The 22851-nt window shown below is 29.9% G+C and overlaps 2 protein-coding genes across 2 annotated transcripts; both read left to right on the forward strand.

Annotated features, from left to right (window-relative positions):
• The first annotated feature begins 7249 nt into the window (after positions 1–7249).
• Positions 7250–8680, forward strand: LOC123301343 (DNA-binding protein Ewg-like). Its single transcript, XM_044884081.1, has one exon. The coding sequence runs from the start codon at positions 7250–7252 to the stop codon at positions 8678–8680; it is 1431 nt and encodes a 476-aa protein (XP_044740016.1).
• Positions 8681–14314: 5634 nt separating this feature from the next.
• Positions 14315–15022, forward strand: LOC123300705 (actin-related protein 2/3 complex subunit 4). Its single transcript, XM_044883326.1, has one exon. The coding sequence runs from the start codon at positions 14393–14395 to the stop codon at positions 14897–14899; it is 507 nt and encodes a 168-aa protein (XP_044739261.1). The 5' UTR covers positions 14315–14392; the 3' UTR covers positions 14900–15022.
• The last annotated feature ends 7829 nt before the right edge of the window (positions 15023–22851 follow it).

Consider the following 22851-nt stretch of genomic DNA (forward strand, 5'->3'; position numbering starts at 1 on the left):
ACGTATCGCTGAGATAATCTTTGTCTGAAAGCTTTTTTTATACGTTGGACCGTTTTCGAAATAGAGTGTGCAGAAGATATAGAGCGCTGACTTAGATTATAGTAGAGTATTTTCAAAGAGCGCTGAAGTATACGTACCTTAGTGCAGGGTCAATATTTATAAATATATGGTATTAAAAAATTATTTAAGAAGTATTTAATCGATAATTAAGGTGAAAAAGTACAATAGATAGGGTCAATAGTGAATCCCAGTCTATTATGCGGTTTTTTCCATAATTATTCATTAAATATTTGCTTAAATAAGTATTTAATACCTTAAATTTATAAAAAATGACTAAATACTGAAGTGCGTTAAGCTGAGTGCAACACCTTCTGCGCCCTTTATTTCAAAAACGGTTCAACGTACAAAAAAAAGTTTAGAACAAAATTTGTAGAAAATTTTAACTTCTACAACTTTTATAATAAATGTTAATACGATTGAAGGCAAAATAAACGAAATATTCACAAAAAACTGATTTTCGAGACCTTTAATCATGAATACATATGTGACCATATGTGACTTTTGAAACAACATAATTGTACTATCAAAATAAAGGTTTGGACAAAAATTCAGCTTATTCCGTTTTTTCCGATTCCGAGGTGCAACCCTAAGATGATTGGAGTAAATGCCTTTACATTATGGTTTAAATGCAATTGCGCATACTATTTTACAGAACGCAATGACAAACAAAAATTTAAAAACCATATCATTTTTATTGAGAAAAATAAAAATTAATCTTTGCATAAAATAATTAATCTCTTAAGATATTTTTATACCATGTATATATGAAATGTATCAAGGTATACTAAGTTTAGTCCCAAGTTTGTAACAATCAAAAATATTGATGTTACGAACAAAATTCTGGTATAGCCCTTGTGGAAATAAATATGTTCTGGAACTCAGAATACTTAGTTTGACAATCAGAAAAAGAATATGTGAAGTAAAACTACCTCTAAAAAGTCTGAAAATATCAAATAAATTATCATTTAATAACAGAAAATGCTAATAGATTGAGACTTTTTCGGAAGAAATATTCTGAGTACTCTTAGAAGACTTTCAGAATTAATCAGATAATTAATGAAAATTTAGTTAGATAAATAAAGTAAGAGTAAAACTTTTTCTGAGTTTGGTCGTTCTTCACAAAAAAAAAATTAAACTTTGTCCGCCCTTAAAATTATTACCCTTTCTTCTGAAAAGTATATTTTTATCTTTGAGGAAAAATACTTTATGATACCATCATGTAGCCAATAATGTATATACAGACATATAAATATCACTAGTATGACAGAATACATGCGTTAAGCAATCTTCTATTAATTAAACACATATCCACTTAGTTATTTCACTTTGGAACAGCAAACACTACAGATATACTGACTCTGTCATTTACTTATAAACATACATTACATATCTCACTCATTACAAAATCTTCTGAAAAAAATAAACACACATAAAATTTTTATAGCATACTCAGGACGTAAAATTTGAGGTCGAGTGCGTAAATGAGCAACATAGGTCAATTGAATCTTGGGTCCATTGGACCCATCTTGTAAATCGTTAGAGATAGAACAAAAGTTTAAATGTAAAAAATATTCCTTTAAAAAATAACCAACTTTTGTTTGAAATTTTTTTTCGTAAACATGACTGTTTACCCGTAAGGACGCAAATTAGGGGTAAATTGTATGTATGTGTAATGTGATAGAGTACTCAATACTGTCTATGCATCGTATTTCAACAATTAACTTAATAAATTGTCTGTTTTCACTTGTTATACTATGCATATATGAAATATACATAGTATATTAAGTTTAGTCCCAAGTTTGTAACGCTTAAAAATAATGATGCTAGGAAAAAAATTTTGTCATAGCTGTTCATAAAATCACCTAATTAGTCCATTTCCGGTTGTCCGTCCGTCCGTCCGTCTGTGGACACGATAACTCAAAAACGAAAAAAGATATCGAGCTGAAATTTTTACAGCGTACTCAGGACGTAAAAAGTGAGGTCAAGTTCGTAAATGAGCATCATGGGTCAATTGGGTCTTGGGTCCGTAGGACCCATCTTGTAAACCGTTAGAGATAGAACAAAAGTTTAAATGTAAAAAATGTTCCTTATAAAAAAATAAACAACTTTTGTTTGAAACATTTTTTTGTAAACATCACTGTTTACCCACGAAGGCGTTAATTAGGTGCAAATTTTATAGTATGTATTAATATAGGAATATCAGTGTGTGTGTGTATTTAAAAGTGAATATCTTTTGTTTTTTACGTGACGTCAAAAAAAAACAAACAATTGCGCATCAACACTGTCTATACATTTTTGTATGTGTTATGTGATAAAGAAATCAACACTGACTATGCATAGTATTTCAACAATTAACTCAGTCAATTGTTTCTTTTCACTTGTTTTTTTTTTGTATTATGTGAAAATGATTATTTCTTTTAAACTACTATCTTTTAAATGAATATGCAATAATCAAACGTATACTTCTTCGATTGTTTGACAACGATCCCTATCTTATATATTTAAACGAGCAATTCTTGTATATATATATATATATATATCAACGATCTTGGAAATGGCTCCAACGATTTTCATGAAAATGAGTATGTAGGGGTTTGTTGGGGCGATAAGTCGATCTAACAAGGTTTCATTTTTTAAAAAAAAGCGTTTTATACGTTTTTTCATGAAAAACTGAAAGCAGGAATGCAAATTATAACTCTTCCTGACATCTATTGGTGTATATCGTAGTTAATGAAATACAATGCAAATTATAACTCTTCCTGACATCTATTGGTGTATATCGTAGTTAATAAAATAAAATACATTACCGGGACATTCAAATTGGTATTTGTGTGGAGACATTTAAAACGGTCTTCTATTAGTGATAAAATTTGTGTCTTTTTAAGAATACCGAGCAAAGCTCGGTCATCCAGATATTATATTTTAAATGTGAAAGTTAGGATGTTTGTTTATTTGTTTGTTATGTTTGTTTGAATGGACTTGAATGAAACTGAACAATAATGTAGTTCCATACATCAGAATAACACATCAGCTATAATTTATATACATATATATTTTTAAAAAAATTTTAAAAATAATTTAATCTGACATTTGAGTGCTCTATCTATGGTCATCATTTTGAATCATAAAAAAAAAATTTCTGTACAAATTTAAAATAGTAAATATCAATCAATTCATGGCCATCTTTTCTGGTATACTCAATGGATTATGACTATTTGAAAACGGCATATATTTTAGATGTGTAAAACAATCCCTTCGAGTTGTATGGAAGGAGGGTAAGTGAGATCAAGAGAGGTGGAGGCTATAAAGCGGTGGTTTTAACTTTTAAGCCCAGTGGAGTGGGCGGGTATCAAGCTACTAGAAGTATGCATATCAAATAATCATTTTCCAATTTTTTTTTAAATGTAAGAAGTATATCTGATACCCTTTTTAATACAGGTGTTCATAAATTGTTCTCCTTCAAACTCTTATAAAGTGTCAAAAAAATAAAAATAATTAAAAAATTTTTTTTGTTTACCCCTATCCCTATTCCTATATATTATAAATATGAAAGTAAGCATGTTTGTTTGTTACGCTTTCACGCTAAAACTAGCGAATAGTTTTTAATGAAACTGTACAGTTATATAGCTGATATATCAGAATAACACATGAACTATAATTTATAAAGATATATTTATTTAATTTAATTTGACATTTACTATTTTTGAAATTTTTACGGTAATCTCTATTTTATGGTTTAAAATGATGATTATAGATGGAGCACATCTATGATCATCATTTTGAACCATAAATTAAAGCTTTCTGTAAAATTTAAAAGATGGTAAATGTCAAACAAATCATGGCCAACTTTTCTGATATACTCAATGAATTATGACTATTTTACATTTAGCAAAATTGAAAACTGTGTATATCAAGAGAAGGTGGAGGGTATAAAGCGGTAGTTTTTAGTTTTAAGCCCAGTGAAGCGGGCGGGTATCAATCTATATTTTGGTTATGTTTAATTCAAATCTATTCACTAGTTTTTGCGAGAAAACGTTACAAACAAACATCCTTACTATCATATTTATAATATACTAGCTTGATACCCGCCCGCTTCACTTCCCGCTTCAAAAGTAAATAGCTTCGCTTTATAGCCTCCACCTCTTTTGATCTCACTTATCCCCCTTCCATAACACTCGAAGGAATTGTTTTACACAGCTAAATATATGCACAGTTTTCGATTTTTTTAAGTGTAAAATAATCATATTTCATTGTGTATATCAAAAAAGATGAGAATTAAGTATATCAGAAAAGATGGCCATGCATTTTTTTTATATTTACTGTTTTAAATTTTTACAGAAATCTTTAATTTATGGTTCAAACTGATGATCATAGATGAAGCAGTAAAATGTCAAATTAATTTTTTTTTAAATATATTTTTATAAATTATAGCTCATGTGCTATTCTGATGTATGAGCTATTTTGCTGTACATTTTCATTCAAATCCATTCCACTATTTTTGAAAAAGTACTTCAAAATGTTGATTTTGCTAATAAAAAGCCACCAAAAACGCTTTCTTGCCAAAAAATTAAATTAAATTTTAAACTTGTTTTAAACTGCCAAAAGCGCGGGCATCCAATTTGATGACGTAATATGGGTATCACTATACGAAATAGCACAAATAAGTTTGACAGATATTATACCCATCTGTCTACACTGAACTAACTGATGGTCTATGAATCATACCGCTATGACATCACAGCAGGGCTTACCCGCGTTTTAGGTCACGCGATATACAGTTTAACAATTAGGATTTTTAATTTTAATATTTTAAAAGAAAAATGTGCTTTTATGACTCGAAATCAGAATATTAAAATATTTTTACATAAAATTTAAGTTTTTTCAAATTTCATTATTTATTTTTGACTAACGATAATACCCTATTGGTTCGGATTGTTTAGAATGCTTTAAACTAGAGAACTAAAAAGGAAGGTTTACTCGACCGCCATTTTAATGCAAACATATGGAGAGCAGTCATAGCAATCACACGTATTTTGGTGCTGATATAAAATCATTTTTATTATATATATCGGATTTTTTAACATCCAAAACTTCACCGGTGTGGAGTTTAAACATTCTAGTATTAATTTTTGGACCTCTTGAAGCGAATCTAGTAAGTGAAGTATATTTTCAATAATCTAAACAGTATAGGTAGGTAATCCTAACAAAATCCAGTTCAATAGCTAGAATCTTTTTTAAAAAGAAAATATTAATAATAATAAATTAACTAACAAATCGTGAATAAAAGCATTTTAAGGGAATTTAGACACTTATAAACTTAATAAGCTGTTCGAATTAATTTTGTTTAATAAATTTGATTTTTATCGGTAGTGAAAAAAATAAATCACTTGATTTCGTAAATAAAAAACAGATAGCAATAACTATTGTTATATCAACTAGATATTATTACGTACATTTATATTTTGTTATACGTCATACATTACCTCAAACGAGCTAGACCATTTTTCCATATACAAACAGTTTCAAGTTAAAAATCGAGTCTTCTCGAAACAAAAATCGATACTAAAAGGTCTAAACTGCACCTTAGTGAGGTTTTGATTTTGAATGTTAAAAAAGCCGAAACATATAATACAAATGATTTTATATTAGCACCAAAATACATGTAATTGCTATGGCATCTCTCCATATGTTTGCACTAAAATGGCGGTCGAGTGTACTCCCCTTTATAGTACCTTATTTAAACAAACCGTTATATTATTATGCATAGAGGCAAGCATAGCCAGTTTTTAAGAAAATAGTTCAGAATTTAAAGAAAAAAATATCAAAATTATTGCAACTCTCAAATGTGACATGCCCTGTATGTTTAAAAAATATACCTATGGGTCAGCAGTTATACTTAGTTTGATACATTCGTTCATCCTCAAAAAAGTTCACATTTAAATCAGTATCAGGATAGGGATATAGGGATTGATATCAAAAGATTATACATGATTTCAAAAGATTATACATGACAATTTCTTTGTAAAACTTAATTCATTCATGAAAAAAAAAAATGTCGATCACTTTAATAAGTTTCTCGAGAAGAATTTAACATTCCCGCGATTTTCGATTCTGCATGAAGCTTCAATCAGCTGTTACCAGCAGAGGAACTTAATAGCTTATAATAGCTTCCTATACGTCAAAATCCATAGTTTTTTTTTCATGTTATCTTTTTGGAAAGCGCCCTAAGGTAATACCTTTTTTTTGCATTAACAGAATCTGTTATAAATTTTCTTCATGATGAGAGCTTTCTTGAAGCTCAATCAGTGATTGAGCTTCAAGATTGACAATCACCGATTAATTTTTGTACAATAAACATTATTTTGAGTTCTTCCATTAGTTACTGTGTTTAAAAATGACAATTTTAAAATGAAATAATTCACAATTTTGTCCCGCAAGAGGGTCCAAAACAGTGTTTATTGTGATCAAGGCTCTTTGAATTTACCGTATAAATCAAATCAGTATATAATAATTAAACGAATCATAAAATGTGAATAGATTGGTATTGCAGATACATTTTTTGTAAAAAACATATATCATTATTTTATTATTTATTACAAAAATATAAAAATTACAGTTTTAATTATTTAAAACTGTATGACAAAAACAATAAAAACACAGCAGATGGTCAGTAGAAAGCATTACCACTATAAAGCAGGCGACTTAACTCTGGATCTCGGGAAATGCATTCAATGGGCTCATATACGCCCGACACTTGTAAATTTGCTTGTCTGAATTTGGCGGCGCTGATTGTATCTCACGACCATGCGTATTGGTTCTGCGCAACTTCATATATACTGTGATTATATATTCAGATAAGCGAACTTACAAGAACCGGGCGTATATATGGGCCCACAAAAAACCAAGAGTTAAGTCACCTTCTCTTATAGTCTTCATGGCATAAAGTATAAACACACAATAGCGATTGCTAGCGTAGGGACTCTCTTCTAATGCTGCGCTGCACGCTATTGACCATATAATATACACATAGAATTTTTTATTTTATTAATACATATTTACTTTATACTTTTAACTTAATTCAAAATACATCCAATGTTTTCTGTGAAATGTGTTTAAACGAAAATTTTTTGTTTTTTCTTTACAGTGTGTGCAAGTAAAATAGTTGTTTAATTCATCAATATTTCATAAGATGGCTACCATTTTGAAAACATCAGTTGGTGCAATGGTTGTGGGCAATCAAGGTTCACCAGGAGGCGGTGGGAGTGCCGGATCGGGTACAAATGGATCTGCGGATAGTATAGGTGTCGGTGTTAGTGTGTTATCGGGAGCTTCTGAAGAAGATGACAATGAGTGTCCTTCATCCCCAGCTGGTGTTAACGATGATGGTAGTGATTTAATGGCTGCGGCCATGGGTGATGAAGTCACCGCACAATTAGCAGCTGCAGGGCCAGTTGGAATCGCAGCGGCAGCTGCCATTGCGTCAGCCAAAAAACGAAAACGTCCAAATAAATTTGAAATAAACCCGGCGATACGAAAACGTCATCAAAATCGACTTCTGCGCAAATTACGAGAAATAATTGATGAGTTCACAACAAGAGTTGGACAACAAGCTGTAGTATTAGTTGCAACACCAGGAAAACCAAACACAAGTTACAAAGTTTTTGGTGCAAAACCACTCGAGGATGTTGTCAAAAATTTACGGCCAATGATAATGGAAGAACTAGAAAATTTATTAGCACAACAAGCTCCGCCCCCTGTCGCCGAAGATCCGTTTTTGTTTGAGTTACCGCCGTTAATTTTTGATGGTTTTCCAACGCCCGTCGAGAAAATGACACAAGCGCAATTACGTGCGTTCATACCTTTGATGGTAAAATATTCGACAGGTCGGGGTAAACCAGGATGGGGTCTAGAATCCACACGGCCTCCTTGGTGGCCAAAGGAATTACCTTGGGCCAGTGTTCGCATAGATGCAAGAACTGAAGATGAAAAACAAAAGATATCCTATTCAAATGCGCTACGGCAAATAGTAATAAATTGCTATAAATATCATGGACGCGAGGATCTGTTACCGGCATTTAGTGAGGAAGATGAACGCGCGAATTCGGCAGCAACAGCTAATGCAAATATGGGTGGAAATACTTATTCAGTTGTTTTACAAACAATTACAAATCCAGACGGATCAATAAGTATCCTACAGGTTGATTCAAATAATCCTATAATTACTTTACCAGATGGTACAACAGCCCAAGTTCAAGGTTTAGCAACGATACCACATGGAGATGAAACCACTGTCCATACGCTAAATAAAGTAGGGGACGGAACTGAAATTGTCGATTTAAATACAGTGACTGAGGCGACACTGAACCAAGATGGTCAATTAATATTGACCAGTGAAAAAAGTCATGGTACACATGGTTATCCGATTTTAGTGAACGGCGGTGTCATAACAGAACCTGTATCCGCATCAATATACCAAACAATGGTTGCCAACATTCAACAGATTCACACAAACAGTGATGGAACTGTATGTGTCACACCAATGGTTCAAATCCCAATGGTCGGTATGATGAATGATGATACAGTTGTCAAAGTTGAAAATATGGAATCCGATATGAATTAGAAAATAGAGAATGCAAAACCTATTTTCTTTATTTTTTCCCAATATTTTGTGTTTACTTTATACTTTTTATTAAAAAAAAGGAAACTATACGTTTTTTGTTGTATAAAAAAACTGAGGAGATACATATAAAAAACTGTACTTATTTTTATATGTCTGCTTTTTAAATAAATAAAATTTGATTTAAGGACGTTCATGCGTCAACAATATTAGTAGAGAAATAAAAAACAATATGATAATGCGATAATTTAAACGATTTTCTATGATTTAAAACAGGAAAAATAACCTGTTATCGAATTAATTTAAATTTTTTTAAAGTTTAAAAAATGACTAAAAGTAAGTTTTAACATGGGACTAAATGAAAAATATAAATCGATATTTTTCAAAAATTATATCGACAACCATACTTGAAACTTTTACCAGTTAATAATTATTTAAACTTTTAATAGAATTTCAAAAAAATTTTCTATTAATTTAAAATTCTTTAAAATTTACATACTGTTTCCCTATGAACGCACATAGCAAAACAGGTACACGCATGAACGTCCTTAATTAATGTTGTTAAAGTAACTATTAAAAAGCTATATTTCATCAATCAGACAAATTGGAGTGACCAAACATCCCCTAAACACAAAAATTATTTAGACAGAAGTACCCTTTGCGCGCCACCTATAATGTTGGCAGAGAGCCTAGTAGTATCCATATCTTATATATATAGGAGACTTTCTATAGATATAGATAGATAGTCACTCATCACGATATCTCTGGAACTATAAGACCTAGAGACTTGAAATTTGGCAGGAATATTCCTTTTGCCAAGTAGAGGTCAGCTAAGAACGGATTTTACGAAATTCCACCCACAAGGGGGGTTGCGGGGGTGTTCATGAATAAAAAATTCATATTTTTCAATTATGGCTTTTAATAGTTCAAAACTTGATCAGAATGTTTAAAATTACATTTAGAAATTTTTTTAGCCCTCGGAGGGTAGAAAGGTGTAGCGAGAAAGTGGGAAGGAAATATCGAATATTTACAAATATACCTAAGTGGGGTATCAAATAAAAGAGCATGACGTGTACATTACAAAACTGTTATCCAACGCAGGGAAATGTGGAGGGAGGGGTGCAAGTGGGGATGTTGCCCAGCAAAGCGGGTAGTTCTCAGATAAATATTTATTATCTATGGTTCTCAGCTAGTAATTATATAAAGTAGTTTATCGTAACCATGGAAATCGCCTGATATAAAACTCATGCACGAGACCAATACAGTATAACTTGGTTCTGCGATAGTGCAGTAAATATGTAGGAAACATAGCTAAGATTTTAAAATAATTCTCCTACGGTTTTTCAACGGGATAATTATGATAAAAATAGTAGTTTTTAAAGAAAACATACTTTGGAAAAAATCGGAGTGTGGGAAGTTGTTTAAAAAACATCGAAAACTTACGAAACAGGTTTTGTGCAAATAAAAATCGAGAAAATGATTTTGATAAAAAAAACAAAAACAAAAAATAGAAAACACGGTTTTATAACGGAAAATATCGCGTTTTTTGCCTATTAATTTCTCGGTTTGTATGAATCGTAGGAAATCCATTCTGATCTCAAATTCTTGCTTTTAATAGTATATTTTTGTAAAATAAATTCGTCGCAAAATAATATAAGGTTTCAGCACAATTTGCGAAAATATGAGTTTCCGAAAAGCCGTGTGCGATCGCTAACAAAACATCCTACGACAATTTAAAAAAAAAAAAAAAAAAAAAACATTATCTTCTTTAAAAGTTTCCCAAGAACCTCTTCATAATTATGAATCTTTTATACGCACGATGGAACCGTGAAAACGCAAAAAAAATCGAGTGGAAACTATTAAACATTTCATTTTTAATAAATTGAAACAAATTGAAAGAATAATATTATATCCAAATATTTCGAAAATATTGTTTCAATAGTTGTCTTTCACGCAAAAACTATCAAGCGGATTTGGATGAAATTTGGAACACAGATAAAAAACAATCCTTGAAGCTGGTTGTATACCTTGTACAAATTTGAACTTAATCGATGCACAACTTTTTAAGGATTTTAGGCCCATCCCTTTCAACCCCTTATAACCCTTTTTCGAATTAAAAAGTAGCCTAAGTGTTAATTCAGCTTATAAATTATCTGTGTTCCAAATTTCATCCAAATCCGTTTGATAGTTTTTTCATGAAAGACAGTAACAAACATCCATCAATCCATCCAAATTTCCACGATTATAATCCATATCAGATATATTATGGAAAATAAAAAAATATTGGAACAATATATTCCAAATATTTGGATATTTCAATTTGTTTCAATTTATTAAAAATGAAATATTGCTCGATTTTTCTTTGAGATTCATAATTATGCAGATAGGTTCTGGGAAAACTTTTAAAGAAGATAATATATATTTTTTTTTTAATTGCCGTAGGATGTTTCGTTAGCGACCACGCACGGCTTTTCGGAAACTCATATTTTCGCATTTTCGCAAATTGTGGTGAAACCTTATATTATTTTGCGAATAATATACTAGAAGCTCCTATACACTCAGATTTTTTACAAAGTATGTTTTCTTAAAAACTACTATTTTTATCATAATAATCCCGTTGATAAACCGAACGGGATAAATTATTTTAAATTTAAAACCCATTTGATTGTACTACGAAAGCACTTATTTTTGTTGTTTACATCGTGTTATTTATGAGTGATATTCAGTCATTTCCAGTAGTAAAAATTGAAATATATATTTTGTAAACAATCTCATGATAAAATTATTTAACGAAAAACATTAAAAAAGTGCAAAAGCGTTTTAAAACAGCGAATAAACCATTTAGTACAAAAATTTTACTGCTTTGCCAAAAAAATATTATTCCAGAAAACCAAAAAATGCTAATATTTATCGAGTACTGCTGAAAATACATCAGTTGCATCGAAATTAAGGCTACCAAGTAATTCTAGTACTAATAATGACTGATGCACAGCGTCTACCTGAAGTCAACAAAATAATTATACAGTTCCGGATTCTGATGCAGTATCAACCTCAAGTCCAGTTAGTACTATAAGGCCGTTCAAAGTAACTGAAAATAAGCGATCTTATGAATTTATTCATAGGCAAAAAAAAAACTAAAAAAATGAAGGTTTTGGCATCTAGTTTAAAACCCTTCTAACGCGCAATCTCAGAAGTGCTAGGGTTGCGAAAATTTTCCCTAAAAAAATGTAGAGTGAAAAATTTCGATATCTTTATCCAATCATATTCAATCCTCGAATTTCGTTACAGGGAGCTTTTTTAGGTCCCTGATTGCGAATATGTAAAATTTGGTGTAAAATTTAGGCACCTTCATCTAGTTATCTACATCATCGAATGCCGTGAGGTATATGTTCTGATAATAATAATAATATAGGAAGGTATATGTTCTGATAATAATTTTAAATATCATCAAGTTTATTGAATAAAAAATTTATTTTAAGATAACCCTGGTGGAAAAAATATTTGAAAAAAGAATAAGTCTTAATAAGTCTTAGGAAACTCTGAAAAAGTCTTAGAAACTTAAAAAAAGTATTAAGAACTCTGAATAACTCTGAATTAGACTATTCCGAAAACGTTGAGAAATTCAAAGTTCCTAAGACTTTTTCAGAATTTCTTATTCTTTCTTCAAATATTTTTTCCACCAGGGAAAACCTTAAAAAATACCTTATATTTAATAAATACCTTATATAACATTCGCGAAATTTTTTACATTTCAACAGATCTCCAGATCCATTGTCATATTCGCAATCAGGGAGCTCAAAAACCCCCGAGTATCCAAATTCAGGACTTACGCATAATTCGAGGATAATGATTGGGTATAATTTAAAAATATATAGGTATATATAATTGATCGTTTTGAAAACAGCTAAAGATATCGAAACTGTTCACTCTACATTTTTTTAGGAAACAAAATTGCCGACGCCTTTTGTTTGAAAATGTTTAATCAATTAGTTTAAAGATATTGTTAATTAATTAGCATATAAATATATATATTTGGTCGTTTTTCCCGATTTTCGAGAAAATGGATAAAGATATCACAATTTTTGATTCTTTTCTTTCTTAGGAAAGTTTTATTTGTCGTTTGACATTTTTCTTAGGAAAAATAATTTTTGTTTGAAATTTTTTTTGATTTTTTTTGGTGGTTTCCGAGATATTGTCAAAAAATCTTTTTCTATGTAAATATAGCGTTAATTATCGCAACCCCAACACTTCCGAGGTTGCGCGTTAGTAGGGTCTTAAACTAGGAAACCCTCTTTTTTAGCTTTTCTTTGAATAAGTCCTACACAAGAAAATTAATTTGAGCACACCAATCTGTCTATCAGCACAATAACTGAAGAAGGAAAAAAATTATCGACCTGAAATTTTTATAGCGTGCTCAGTGAAAAAGAGCTTGTAAATGAGCAACAATAGTCAATTGGATCTTAGGTAGGTATGTAGGCCTATCTTGTAAACCGTAAGAGATAGAACAAAAATTTAAATGTAAAAATGTTCCTTGTAAGAAAAGAAACAACTTATGTTTGAAACATTTTTTTTCAACATAATAGTTTACACGTGAAGACACTAATTTTTAATGAAAAGTGAAATAAAAAGGTAGAAAATGCAAACATTTAAACAAAAAATTGAAAAATATTTCTTCAAAAAAATTTTGCTAGTACCAACCATATAGTATATCACTTATTATGTTTAAATATAAGCGGAGAGCCTGTGACCGTAAAACAGCACTTATACGGATTGCGAAATTTCGCATATACCCTATTTCACCCTCTTTGGGAATCAATTTCGAAAAATCTTTTCTTATGTGACATCTACAGTATAAAATCAATATCTTCTCGAAATTTCAAACTTTTATCATTATAGCGATTCAGACTGGGCGTGTCGATATATCAATCGCGACATTGTCTATTCCCCCTCCAGATTATTTCCCCCATTTGAAATGTTTCTGATTTTAAATATTATATAAAAAGAATCAAATTTTGAAAATAAAAATCATCAAAATCAGAGCTGTCATTGAGGATTCCCTATGAATGGCTATTTTATGTATTCCTTTATCCGACTATAACAATAAATACTATTTTTTTCAATAATAAAACAAAAGTATTTATGGGTCCATACAATATTTTATGTCTTTGAAGTGACCTGTAAAAGGGTTACATTTTAAATCGGTAGATAGAGTCTTCCTTAGTTGGATTATCGGATTAATGACAAAAACAAATTTTCGGTTATCTTTTTATGTAAATAGTTACTAGGGGGACTGTTACTAGGGTTTTTACATATTTTAACAGTAAAATTCATAACCTACATTAAAAGAATGTACAATAATTCTTCTGATCCACAGATTAGCCATACTTCTAATGTAATACAAATAAATCACTCATTGCATATACTACTGAAATTTTCAAGAACTGTAATCTATCATATTGTCGTTTGACATTATCATAATTATTCTGTGGTTATGTTCACTTAAAAATAGTATTTGAGAATACTTTGCTTATTTGACATTTGCATCAAAATGGCGAACGATCTTACTTACATATAAAGAGCCCAAAAATAATTAGGAATTATTCCGATCATTTATTTATTTATATGAGTAATATTAACTACTGTCAATGTTAGGTGTGGCAAAATTAAAAATTAGTATTAAGATTTAAATAAATACACAAATATAGTTAAAATAAAATGTCTGCAACTTTACGACCTTATTTAACTGCCGTAAGGCATACATTAACTGCCGCAATGTGTTTGGATAATTTTTCATCGCAAGTAGTAGAACGGCACAATAAACCAGAAGTGGAGGTTAGAACCAGTAAAGAATTGCTACTCACACCGGTTGTAATCTCACGGAACGAGAAGGAAAAAGTTTTAATAGAAAGTTCTGTGAACTCAATTCGTATAAGTATTGCAATTAAAAAAGCGGATGAAATAGAAAAAATTTTATGTCACAAATTTATGAGATTTATGATGATGCGAGCTGAAAATTTTATTGTGTTGAGAAGAAAACCAATCGCTGATTATGATATTAGTTTTCTGATTACAAATTTCCATACCGAACAGATGTATAAACATAAACTTGTCGATTTTGTGATACATTTTATGGAGGAAATTGATAAAGAAATTAGTGAAATGAAATTAGCTGTAAATGCTCGTGCACGAATTTGTTCTGAGGAGTTTTTAAAACGATTTTAAGTAACAAACATATTTTATTTTTATTTTCCATTTTTCTTTTATAAGGCTATAATAATATTTAATATTTACAATTAGTCAGTTTGTTAAACTAATTAAACATGATTTTGTAAGTAATTATTAAGTGAAACAAATTTTTTTTTTATAGTTTTAAATTTGATTTTATAGTAAAAAAATATGTACATTTCTACGAAAATAATTATTGATTTTGATCAAATTCAATAAAATTTATTTAATAATTATATGTTCTATTGTTCTTTTCAGAATATCCTCTATATTTTTTACGAAGTGTAAAATCATCCGTTAATTGATCTAATTAGAGCTCATTTATGGCACATTAAACGTTTATTCCTTAGATTTAACATGAATAACTGTATTCCTATGGGAATCACTCTTGTGTCTGTCTACCCGACTGTCACAGTTTGTTTTCTCCGAATTTATTCTACAGAAAAGGTTAAATTTTGGACTTAGGCGACGCAAGCACGGATTATAAACAATCCAGTTCTAATTTTGGGGGCTAGTTTCAAGGCGTTATTTAAAAAAAATTGAAAAAAAAAGAAAAGTAAAAAAAAACAGAGTTAATTGTTAAGATATCCTGTATAGTAAGTGTTAAATGTCAGTGGTTGTTGATTTTTGAAAATTTAAAAACCTAACACTTTGGTAGAACACTATTAATTGGTGTGTAAAAAACATACGTTAATTTGTGTACAACAATTAGTATGGCTATGTCACTCGTACTCATCACCAACGTTTTGTCCCAAATTGCACCCTCACGGACAAACTGATATTTATAAAAAAAATGTTTCAAACAAAAATTGTTTATTTTTCATTAAGATCATTTTTACATTTTTAACTTTTGTTCTATCTCTAACGGTTTACAAGACGGAAATACCGTACCTTGACCTATGTGGTTCATTTAAAAACTCACTTTTTACGTCCTGAGTACGTAAAAATTTCAGCTTGATATCTTTTTTTTTTCAGTTATCGTGGCGGACGACAGACAGATCACGAATTGTCAAACAGAAATAGACTAATTTGATTCAATTTTATGAACACCTATTTATATACACAAATTTTGTTTGTAGCATAAAAATTTCTAAGTGTTACAAACTTGGGACTAAACTTAACAAGCTCTGATATTTTCATATACGGAATGTCTTTTTTAACTTGACATAGTTTAATCGAGGAAAATGCTTCAAACAAAAAATGTTAGTATCAAAAGCAAATATCTTATACGGATTCATAACGGACAATCATTAGATGAATACTTTAGAAAGAAATTTATAGCATAAATCTAGCTTTTTGCGCGTTTCTTCATTCAATTTGAACAAAAATGGTTTTTACTTATTGTTGTTTACATTTAATCATGCATACGATATTTATGTTTTTATAGAAAAACAAACCACTTTTATTATATTTATCGGAAATTTTTTTGAAGATTGTCTTTCGAGGAGATTCCGAAAGAATTTCATCTTGTAAACCATTAAAGATTGAAGCAAAGTTTAAGGTAGTTCCTCCGCGACCGTCCAGTCAAAAAGTTTTGGACTAATACTATCATTCAGTGCATTGACTTTGCTATGACTATTATACATATACCATATATTATTTTCAAAAGACTGTAGTTCCTCACTACTGATTCTAGTATACATATAAACACACACACTATGACATATGCCTTTAAGGTAGTTCCTCCGCGACCGTCCAGTCAAAAAGTTTTGGACTAATACTATCATTCAGTGCATTGACTTTGCTATGACTATTATACATATACCATATATTATTTTCAAAAGACTGTAGTTCCTCACTACTGATTCTAGTATACATATAAACACACACACTATGACATATGCCTTTAACATTAGTCTTCATATCTTTTCCACAAAAATCATCGCTAAAACGAGTTATTTATTTAAGTTTTTTATCGAAACTATATGGTAAATAATTTTTATTTTTATTTATATATTTTCTAAATATAGTATTCTACATTATATTAGTTTTTCATAGAGATGGTGGACGTCATTCATTGGTAAATAAATATAATATTTGTAAATTTGTGTATTTTTATACACTTCTCCCATGTACACGTACAAATTGCGTCACTTTTAATTGCTAATATCTCATGTATGGCATGGTAAATCATCTTCTAATTTTAACAGCAAGTGTATTATGAATTAAATATTTTATATTCTGAGTTTTGAGAAATTCTTGGAATATCACTTTCGTGTAGGTACTACCTTAACATTAGTCTTCATATCTTTTCCACAAAAATCATCGCTAAAACGAGTTATTTATTTAAGTTTTTTATCGAAACTATATGGTAAATAATTTTTATTTTTATTTATATATTTTCTAAATATGGTATTCTACATTATATTAGTTTTTCATAGAGATGGTGGACGTCATTCATTGGTAAATAAATATAATATTTGTAAATTTGTGTATTTTTATACACTTCTCCCATGTACACGTACAAATTGCGTCACTTTTAATTGCTAATATCTCATGTATGGCATGGTAAATCATCTTCTAATTTTAACAGCAAGTGTATTATGAATTAAATATTTTATATTCTGAGTTTTGAGAAATTCTTGGAATATCACTTTCGTGTAGGTACTACCTTAAATGTAAAAAATGTTGCTTATAAAAAAATAACTCGCATTTCTTCTTGTCATCGCTTTCGTCTACGTCTTCATCTACACCATCATCAAGGATGGATGTTGAATTTGTTGTTGTTCATTTGGTTATTTTCGTCAATCCCTTGCCATCTTCGTTAGCAATGTTAGATAAAAATGCTTATCTTACTATCAGAAATACCGCGCCATCTCGTTAAAATAAAAAAATTCTGCCCAGAATAGACCTTTTTCACATTTTTTTTCTTTTTTTTTTTTAAATGAAAGTAAATGTCTTGATAAATGGGATAATTCTTTCCCAGATTTTTTTGAAGCCACATGACCGAGAAAACAGACAATGAAAATCAATAAAATTCAAATTGGCGAAAACGATCCGGAAACACACGATGTTACACGAAGGTTGGTTTGACGTCATTTAAAGTTGATAATAGTGATATATTAATACAACTGTTGACACTGTTTTATTGTCATTGCTTGTCGGATTGACATCACAGATCACGTGTGCGGTGGAGCCAAAAAAAAATCGTTTTAAAATATTTCAAATATTGTGACTTTTTAACAATTTTTTTCATAGTGTTTTTATTGTTAAAAATGGGTGATTTTTGAGTTACAGGCTCTACTCGACCTATATTTTCATAAAAAATTATCAAAAAGCATTTCTGTTTTTCATGAAAAAGGTCTATTGTCATTTTTGCAAGCATCAATTTATTTTCCCGATTCACATACTAGGTAGAGTTAGAAGTTAAATAAATTATGGATAACTTTATAAAAACTCCATTCAAAGCTTACATTAAAAATTTATTTACACAAAAAAAAAATCAAGTTAATTTTTAAATGCAACAAAAAATAATTTAATTAATAAGGCCACAGTACATTTTATTTTTTAATTATAAATACAAAAATAACATTTATGACACGGAATGATTTACTTCTGAACAAATCCAAATGAAGAGTCTCTAGATTCTCTTCGATTGCAATACGTACTATACAAATATACCTACTAAATAGTTCAGAAACTAAATTTGGAGGCCAACTTTTTTGAGGTACACACTTCGTGATCATGGGGGATGAGTTCGTAAAGTTATCAAAAACGAAAACCCGAAAAGTTGCACAAAAATTGGCCCCGGAACGATATTTTTTGGCGGGTATTTTGAAAAAAAGGCCTTTTTTGGTAAAACTATTTATTTTCGCTGATAACATTAAATGGGAGAGTTAAAAATAATTCAAATACGTATTTTGAGCTTCGACTCTGTATCTTTATTCGTTCTCTAGTTATAAGCAATTGAAATTTTCAAATTTTTTTCGAAAACGGCGTGGGTGAGGGGGATAATAATAGTATAAAAGGTAGTACTATTTACGATTAACCTACCTGGCAGTAATTGCAGAATTAACATTTTGGATATTTTTCAAAAATTAATTATAAATTTAATTAAAATTACATTAATAATAATTTTTTTTTTTAAATATTAACATTATTTTTATAAATAATTAATAAATTTGATATTTTGTAGATATTTAGTCATATTTCGATCTCAGGAGGTTCACTTTGGTCGCTAAACTCGTCAATTGTCGGCGGTAGTCCATCAATTTTAAAAAACAAACATGCATAGGCCCGTTTCTATTCTTAATACATAAAAGAACCTTTTCTAGCCGTTTCCGAGAAAAAAATTTGTCAATTTCACAATTTCAATTGCTTATAATAAGAGAACAGATAAAGATTCAAGGTCGAGTCTTAGCTCAAAATACGTAATTATCTTCAACTTTCCTATTTAATGTTATCAGCTAAAACCAATAGTTTTCCCAAAAAAGGTCTTTTTTTCCAAAAACCCGCAAAAAAAAAAGATCGTTACGGTGCAAATTTTTTTACGAACCCACATTACAAACCCACCCCTGTCATGTCACGAAGTATGTACCTCAAAAAAGTTGGCTTCCAAATTGAGGATTTGTACTATAAAATCAAAAAAAAACTAACTTTATTTCCTAAGTTAAATTTGGTAGAGAGGAATAAGCTAAACTACTGAGAATAGTCACTAATTTCAAACTTTTTTTATTATTAAAATACTGATTTAGATAATATTCCGAAAGCTCTGACGACAATAGAGGATATGAATGTAAAATTATCAAAGATAATTTATGAGAATTCTAGGTATTTGTCTAGATCAATTTTTTAAATTATAAATACGTATTTCGAATCGAGAGAGAAATTGCTCGTCACCAATTTGGTGACTGTTTCATATGGTTTGCGAGGTATCTTTGGGTATTTTTATGTACTTTGAGCCGCTGAATTAAAATTTCTAAATTTGGCCCAATTTTTAGTTATTAATAATTATATTAATTCAAAATTATAAGATTTGCAAGTACTTGGTAAAATATTTGCATGAGGATTAAAGTTACTAGGGGTCTTTCATAAAATACGACACGCAAAATTTCTACTTATTAGATCATTCATTCTCTTACGCTGCGTCACATTTTTGCAACGTCCTAACAAATATAACGTCACAAAGTCTAGCTCCCTTCTATAAATAATTTAAAAATACAAATATGCAAACATTCTTATTTCATGTTTGGTTGGAGGGGGCCTCCACTTATGCCACATTTCATCTCTCTAAGGGATACTCATCGCTCCCTAGCGTGAGGACGTATTTTAAGAATGACGAAATTGAGAATAAACGAGTTATTCAATAAACAAAAATTCTTCCTCAAATTCAAGATGGCGGATGACGCAACAAGCCGCAATTTTAGCCAGCAAGGTTCTTTCTTCACAGTGAGCCAGGGATGGCGAATCAATGGCACGCTACACAATATTTTGGTCACGCCACCGCTTACCAAGTTCACTGCGAAGTGTTATATTACGAACGAACGAGTGGTCCTAGGAACACGCGCTCGTTTTTTATTGTAGTTACACTAATGTTTCTTTAAGGGGTTATATCCAGTTGCGAGCGCAAAAAAAAACATTTTTTTTGAGTTTTTTTTGGGAACACTATTTACTTTATATAAATATAAAAAACGTATACATATCCCTTGTGGAAATAAATTTGTTCTAGAACTCAGAATACCTAGTTTGAAATTAAAAAAAAGAATATGTGAAATAAAACTATCTCGGAAAATGTCCTGAAAACCTTAAATAAACTATTAATCAATCATCAATCATTTAATGACAGAAAATGGTAACAGATTGAGATTCTTTCGGAAGAAATATTCTGAGTTACTTAAAAATATTTCAGAAAAATAGAAACAAAGTCGTAGTAATTCAGAATATTTCTTCCGAAAGAGTCTCAATCTATTACTATTTTCTGTCATTAAATGATTGAATAATAATTTATTTAATATTTTCAGAATTTTTCTGACTTTTTCAGAGATAGTTACATTTTACATATTCTTTTCTGAATTTCAAACTAAGTATTAGGAGTTCCAGAATAGATTTATTTCCACAATGGATCGGACATTTCATTAAAAAGTTACCGCTCCTGTAGGGGATCTTCTGGAGGTTCTCCAAAAAAAAAAAAATGTCCGCCGGTGAGCATGATAACTCTGGTTTGGATTATCCAAAATGAAAAAATCCAAAAAACTTCTTTAGTTGGTAGATGACTATACAGATATTAATCGAAGAAATAGTCCAAATTTTAATTTTTATCAAAATGGCGGCTCAAAATTCTTCAAAAACTTCAAAGTGATCTAAAATATGGAATGAATTTACGGAATTGTTATAAAAATTCGAAACCGATCGGTCGATCCGTTTCGGAGAAATCTCGCTCACCGACTTTGAAAATGTTGTTTCGAGAAAAGCGTGTTGAAAGTTTCAAAAGACGTTTACATTCAGTTATTTTTTTTTTATGCGTTTATCTTCATGAATATTTTTAGGCTTGAAATTTTCAGAGAATATACGTACATTACGGAAATGCAAAAAAATCGATTCTTTGAAAATTCTAAATGTATATAACCCCTTAATTTGATCTCATACATTGTGCAAAAATGTATATTGCAATAATCCAACCAATTTCCCACCAAATTCGATCAACTAGATTCTTTTCAATGTATCCAAACTCCCCAAAACATTACATCAAATGAAAATCAACAATTGTTAATTTATTATAGCATTCATTATGTAAAAACTGAAATTTCCAAGGTACAATAGTTCACCGTACCCAAAATAATAAATATATGCCAAAAGAATCTATCAAAAATTAGCTTCGAGCGGAAATTTTGGTTCAAAATGTTTATTAATTGGGTTTTGATTTTGAATAATTTAGAGATAGATTACAATTTTAAAAGGCGCTATATTACAATAAGCAATGTATAAATTAAATAGTTTCAATTTCCAAAAACCAAAACTCCAGTATTTGTTAAGTACAGTTCGCACAAAAATTGTTTATTCTTAATAGATCAAGAGTCAACATACAAAATGGTGTATTTATGCTAACCTGCCGCAACTTCGTGACCACCTAAAGCCAACTCTAATCGAAAATTACATAATAATTTTTTTATATTGGGTCAGTATTTAGCCACAAAAATAGGTAAGGATTCTAACCCTAACATAAATCGCATCAACAGGTTTTTGACTGGTTTCTAGAATCTTTCCAATGTCTATTCGAAGTTTTTTAGGTATTTTAATTTTCCTAAATACAAATTTTCTGGGTCGAAGTTAGTTAGATATGCCAATTTTAAAAGGGTAAATTTTTGATAATTCAATCAAATGAAAAAATACCCATCTTGTAAACCGTTAAAGCTAGAATAAAAGTTATTCGTTATAAAAAAAATTAACAACTTTTATTTGAATAATTCTTTCATAAACATTACTGTTTACCCTTGAGGGCGCAACTTAAGAAAAAACTTTGGTGTCCATTTTCTCTAAAACCATAAAAAAAATTGTGTTGATTTTTACTTAAGATAGGGAATTGAAAATTTGGAGGTAACTTCAACTAGTGGTCTTTTCAAACATTCTTGATAAACAAAAAAAAAAATTTAATTTACTTTCAAAAGTATTTTCTAGAATTTTTTAAGAATGTTTGAAAAGCAAATTTTCAACTCTCCATCTTTTATAGTTTTGGAAAAAATGAACACCAAAGTTTTATCCTAATTTGCGCCCTCACGGATAAAAAGTGATGAAAACATAAGTTGTTTATTTTTTTATAAGAAACATTTTTTACATTTAAACTTTTATTCTAACTCTAACGGCTTACAAGGGTTCTTTTTTTATTTGATTAAATTATCAAAAAATTGCACCATTTTAAATTTGGCATATTTGCGTCGGTCAATTTTTAATCTAGAAAGTCAAATTTGGGCACAAGTACTTCAGCTAGAATTTTTTTTTAATTTGATGCATAG

The sequence above is a fragment of the Chrysoperla carnea genome, chromosome 5 (assembly GCF_905475395.1).
Source record: "Chrysoperla carnea chromosome 5, inChrCarn1.1, whole genome shotgun sequence".
Classification (NCBI taxonomy): Eukaryota; Metazoa; Arthropoda; class Insecta; order Neuroptera; family Chrysopidae; genus Chrysoperla; species Chrysoperla carnea.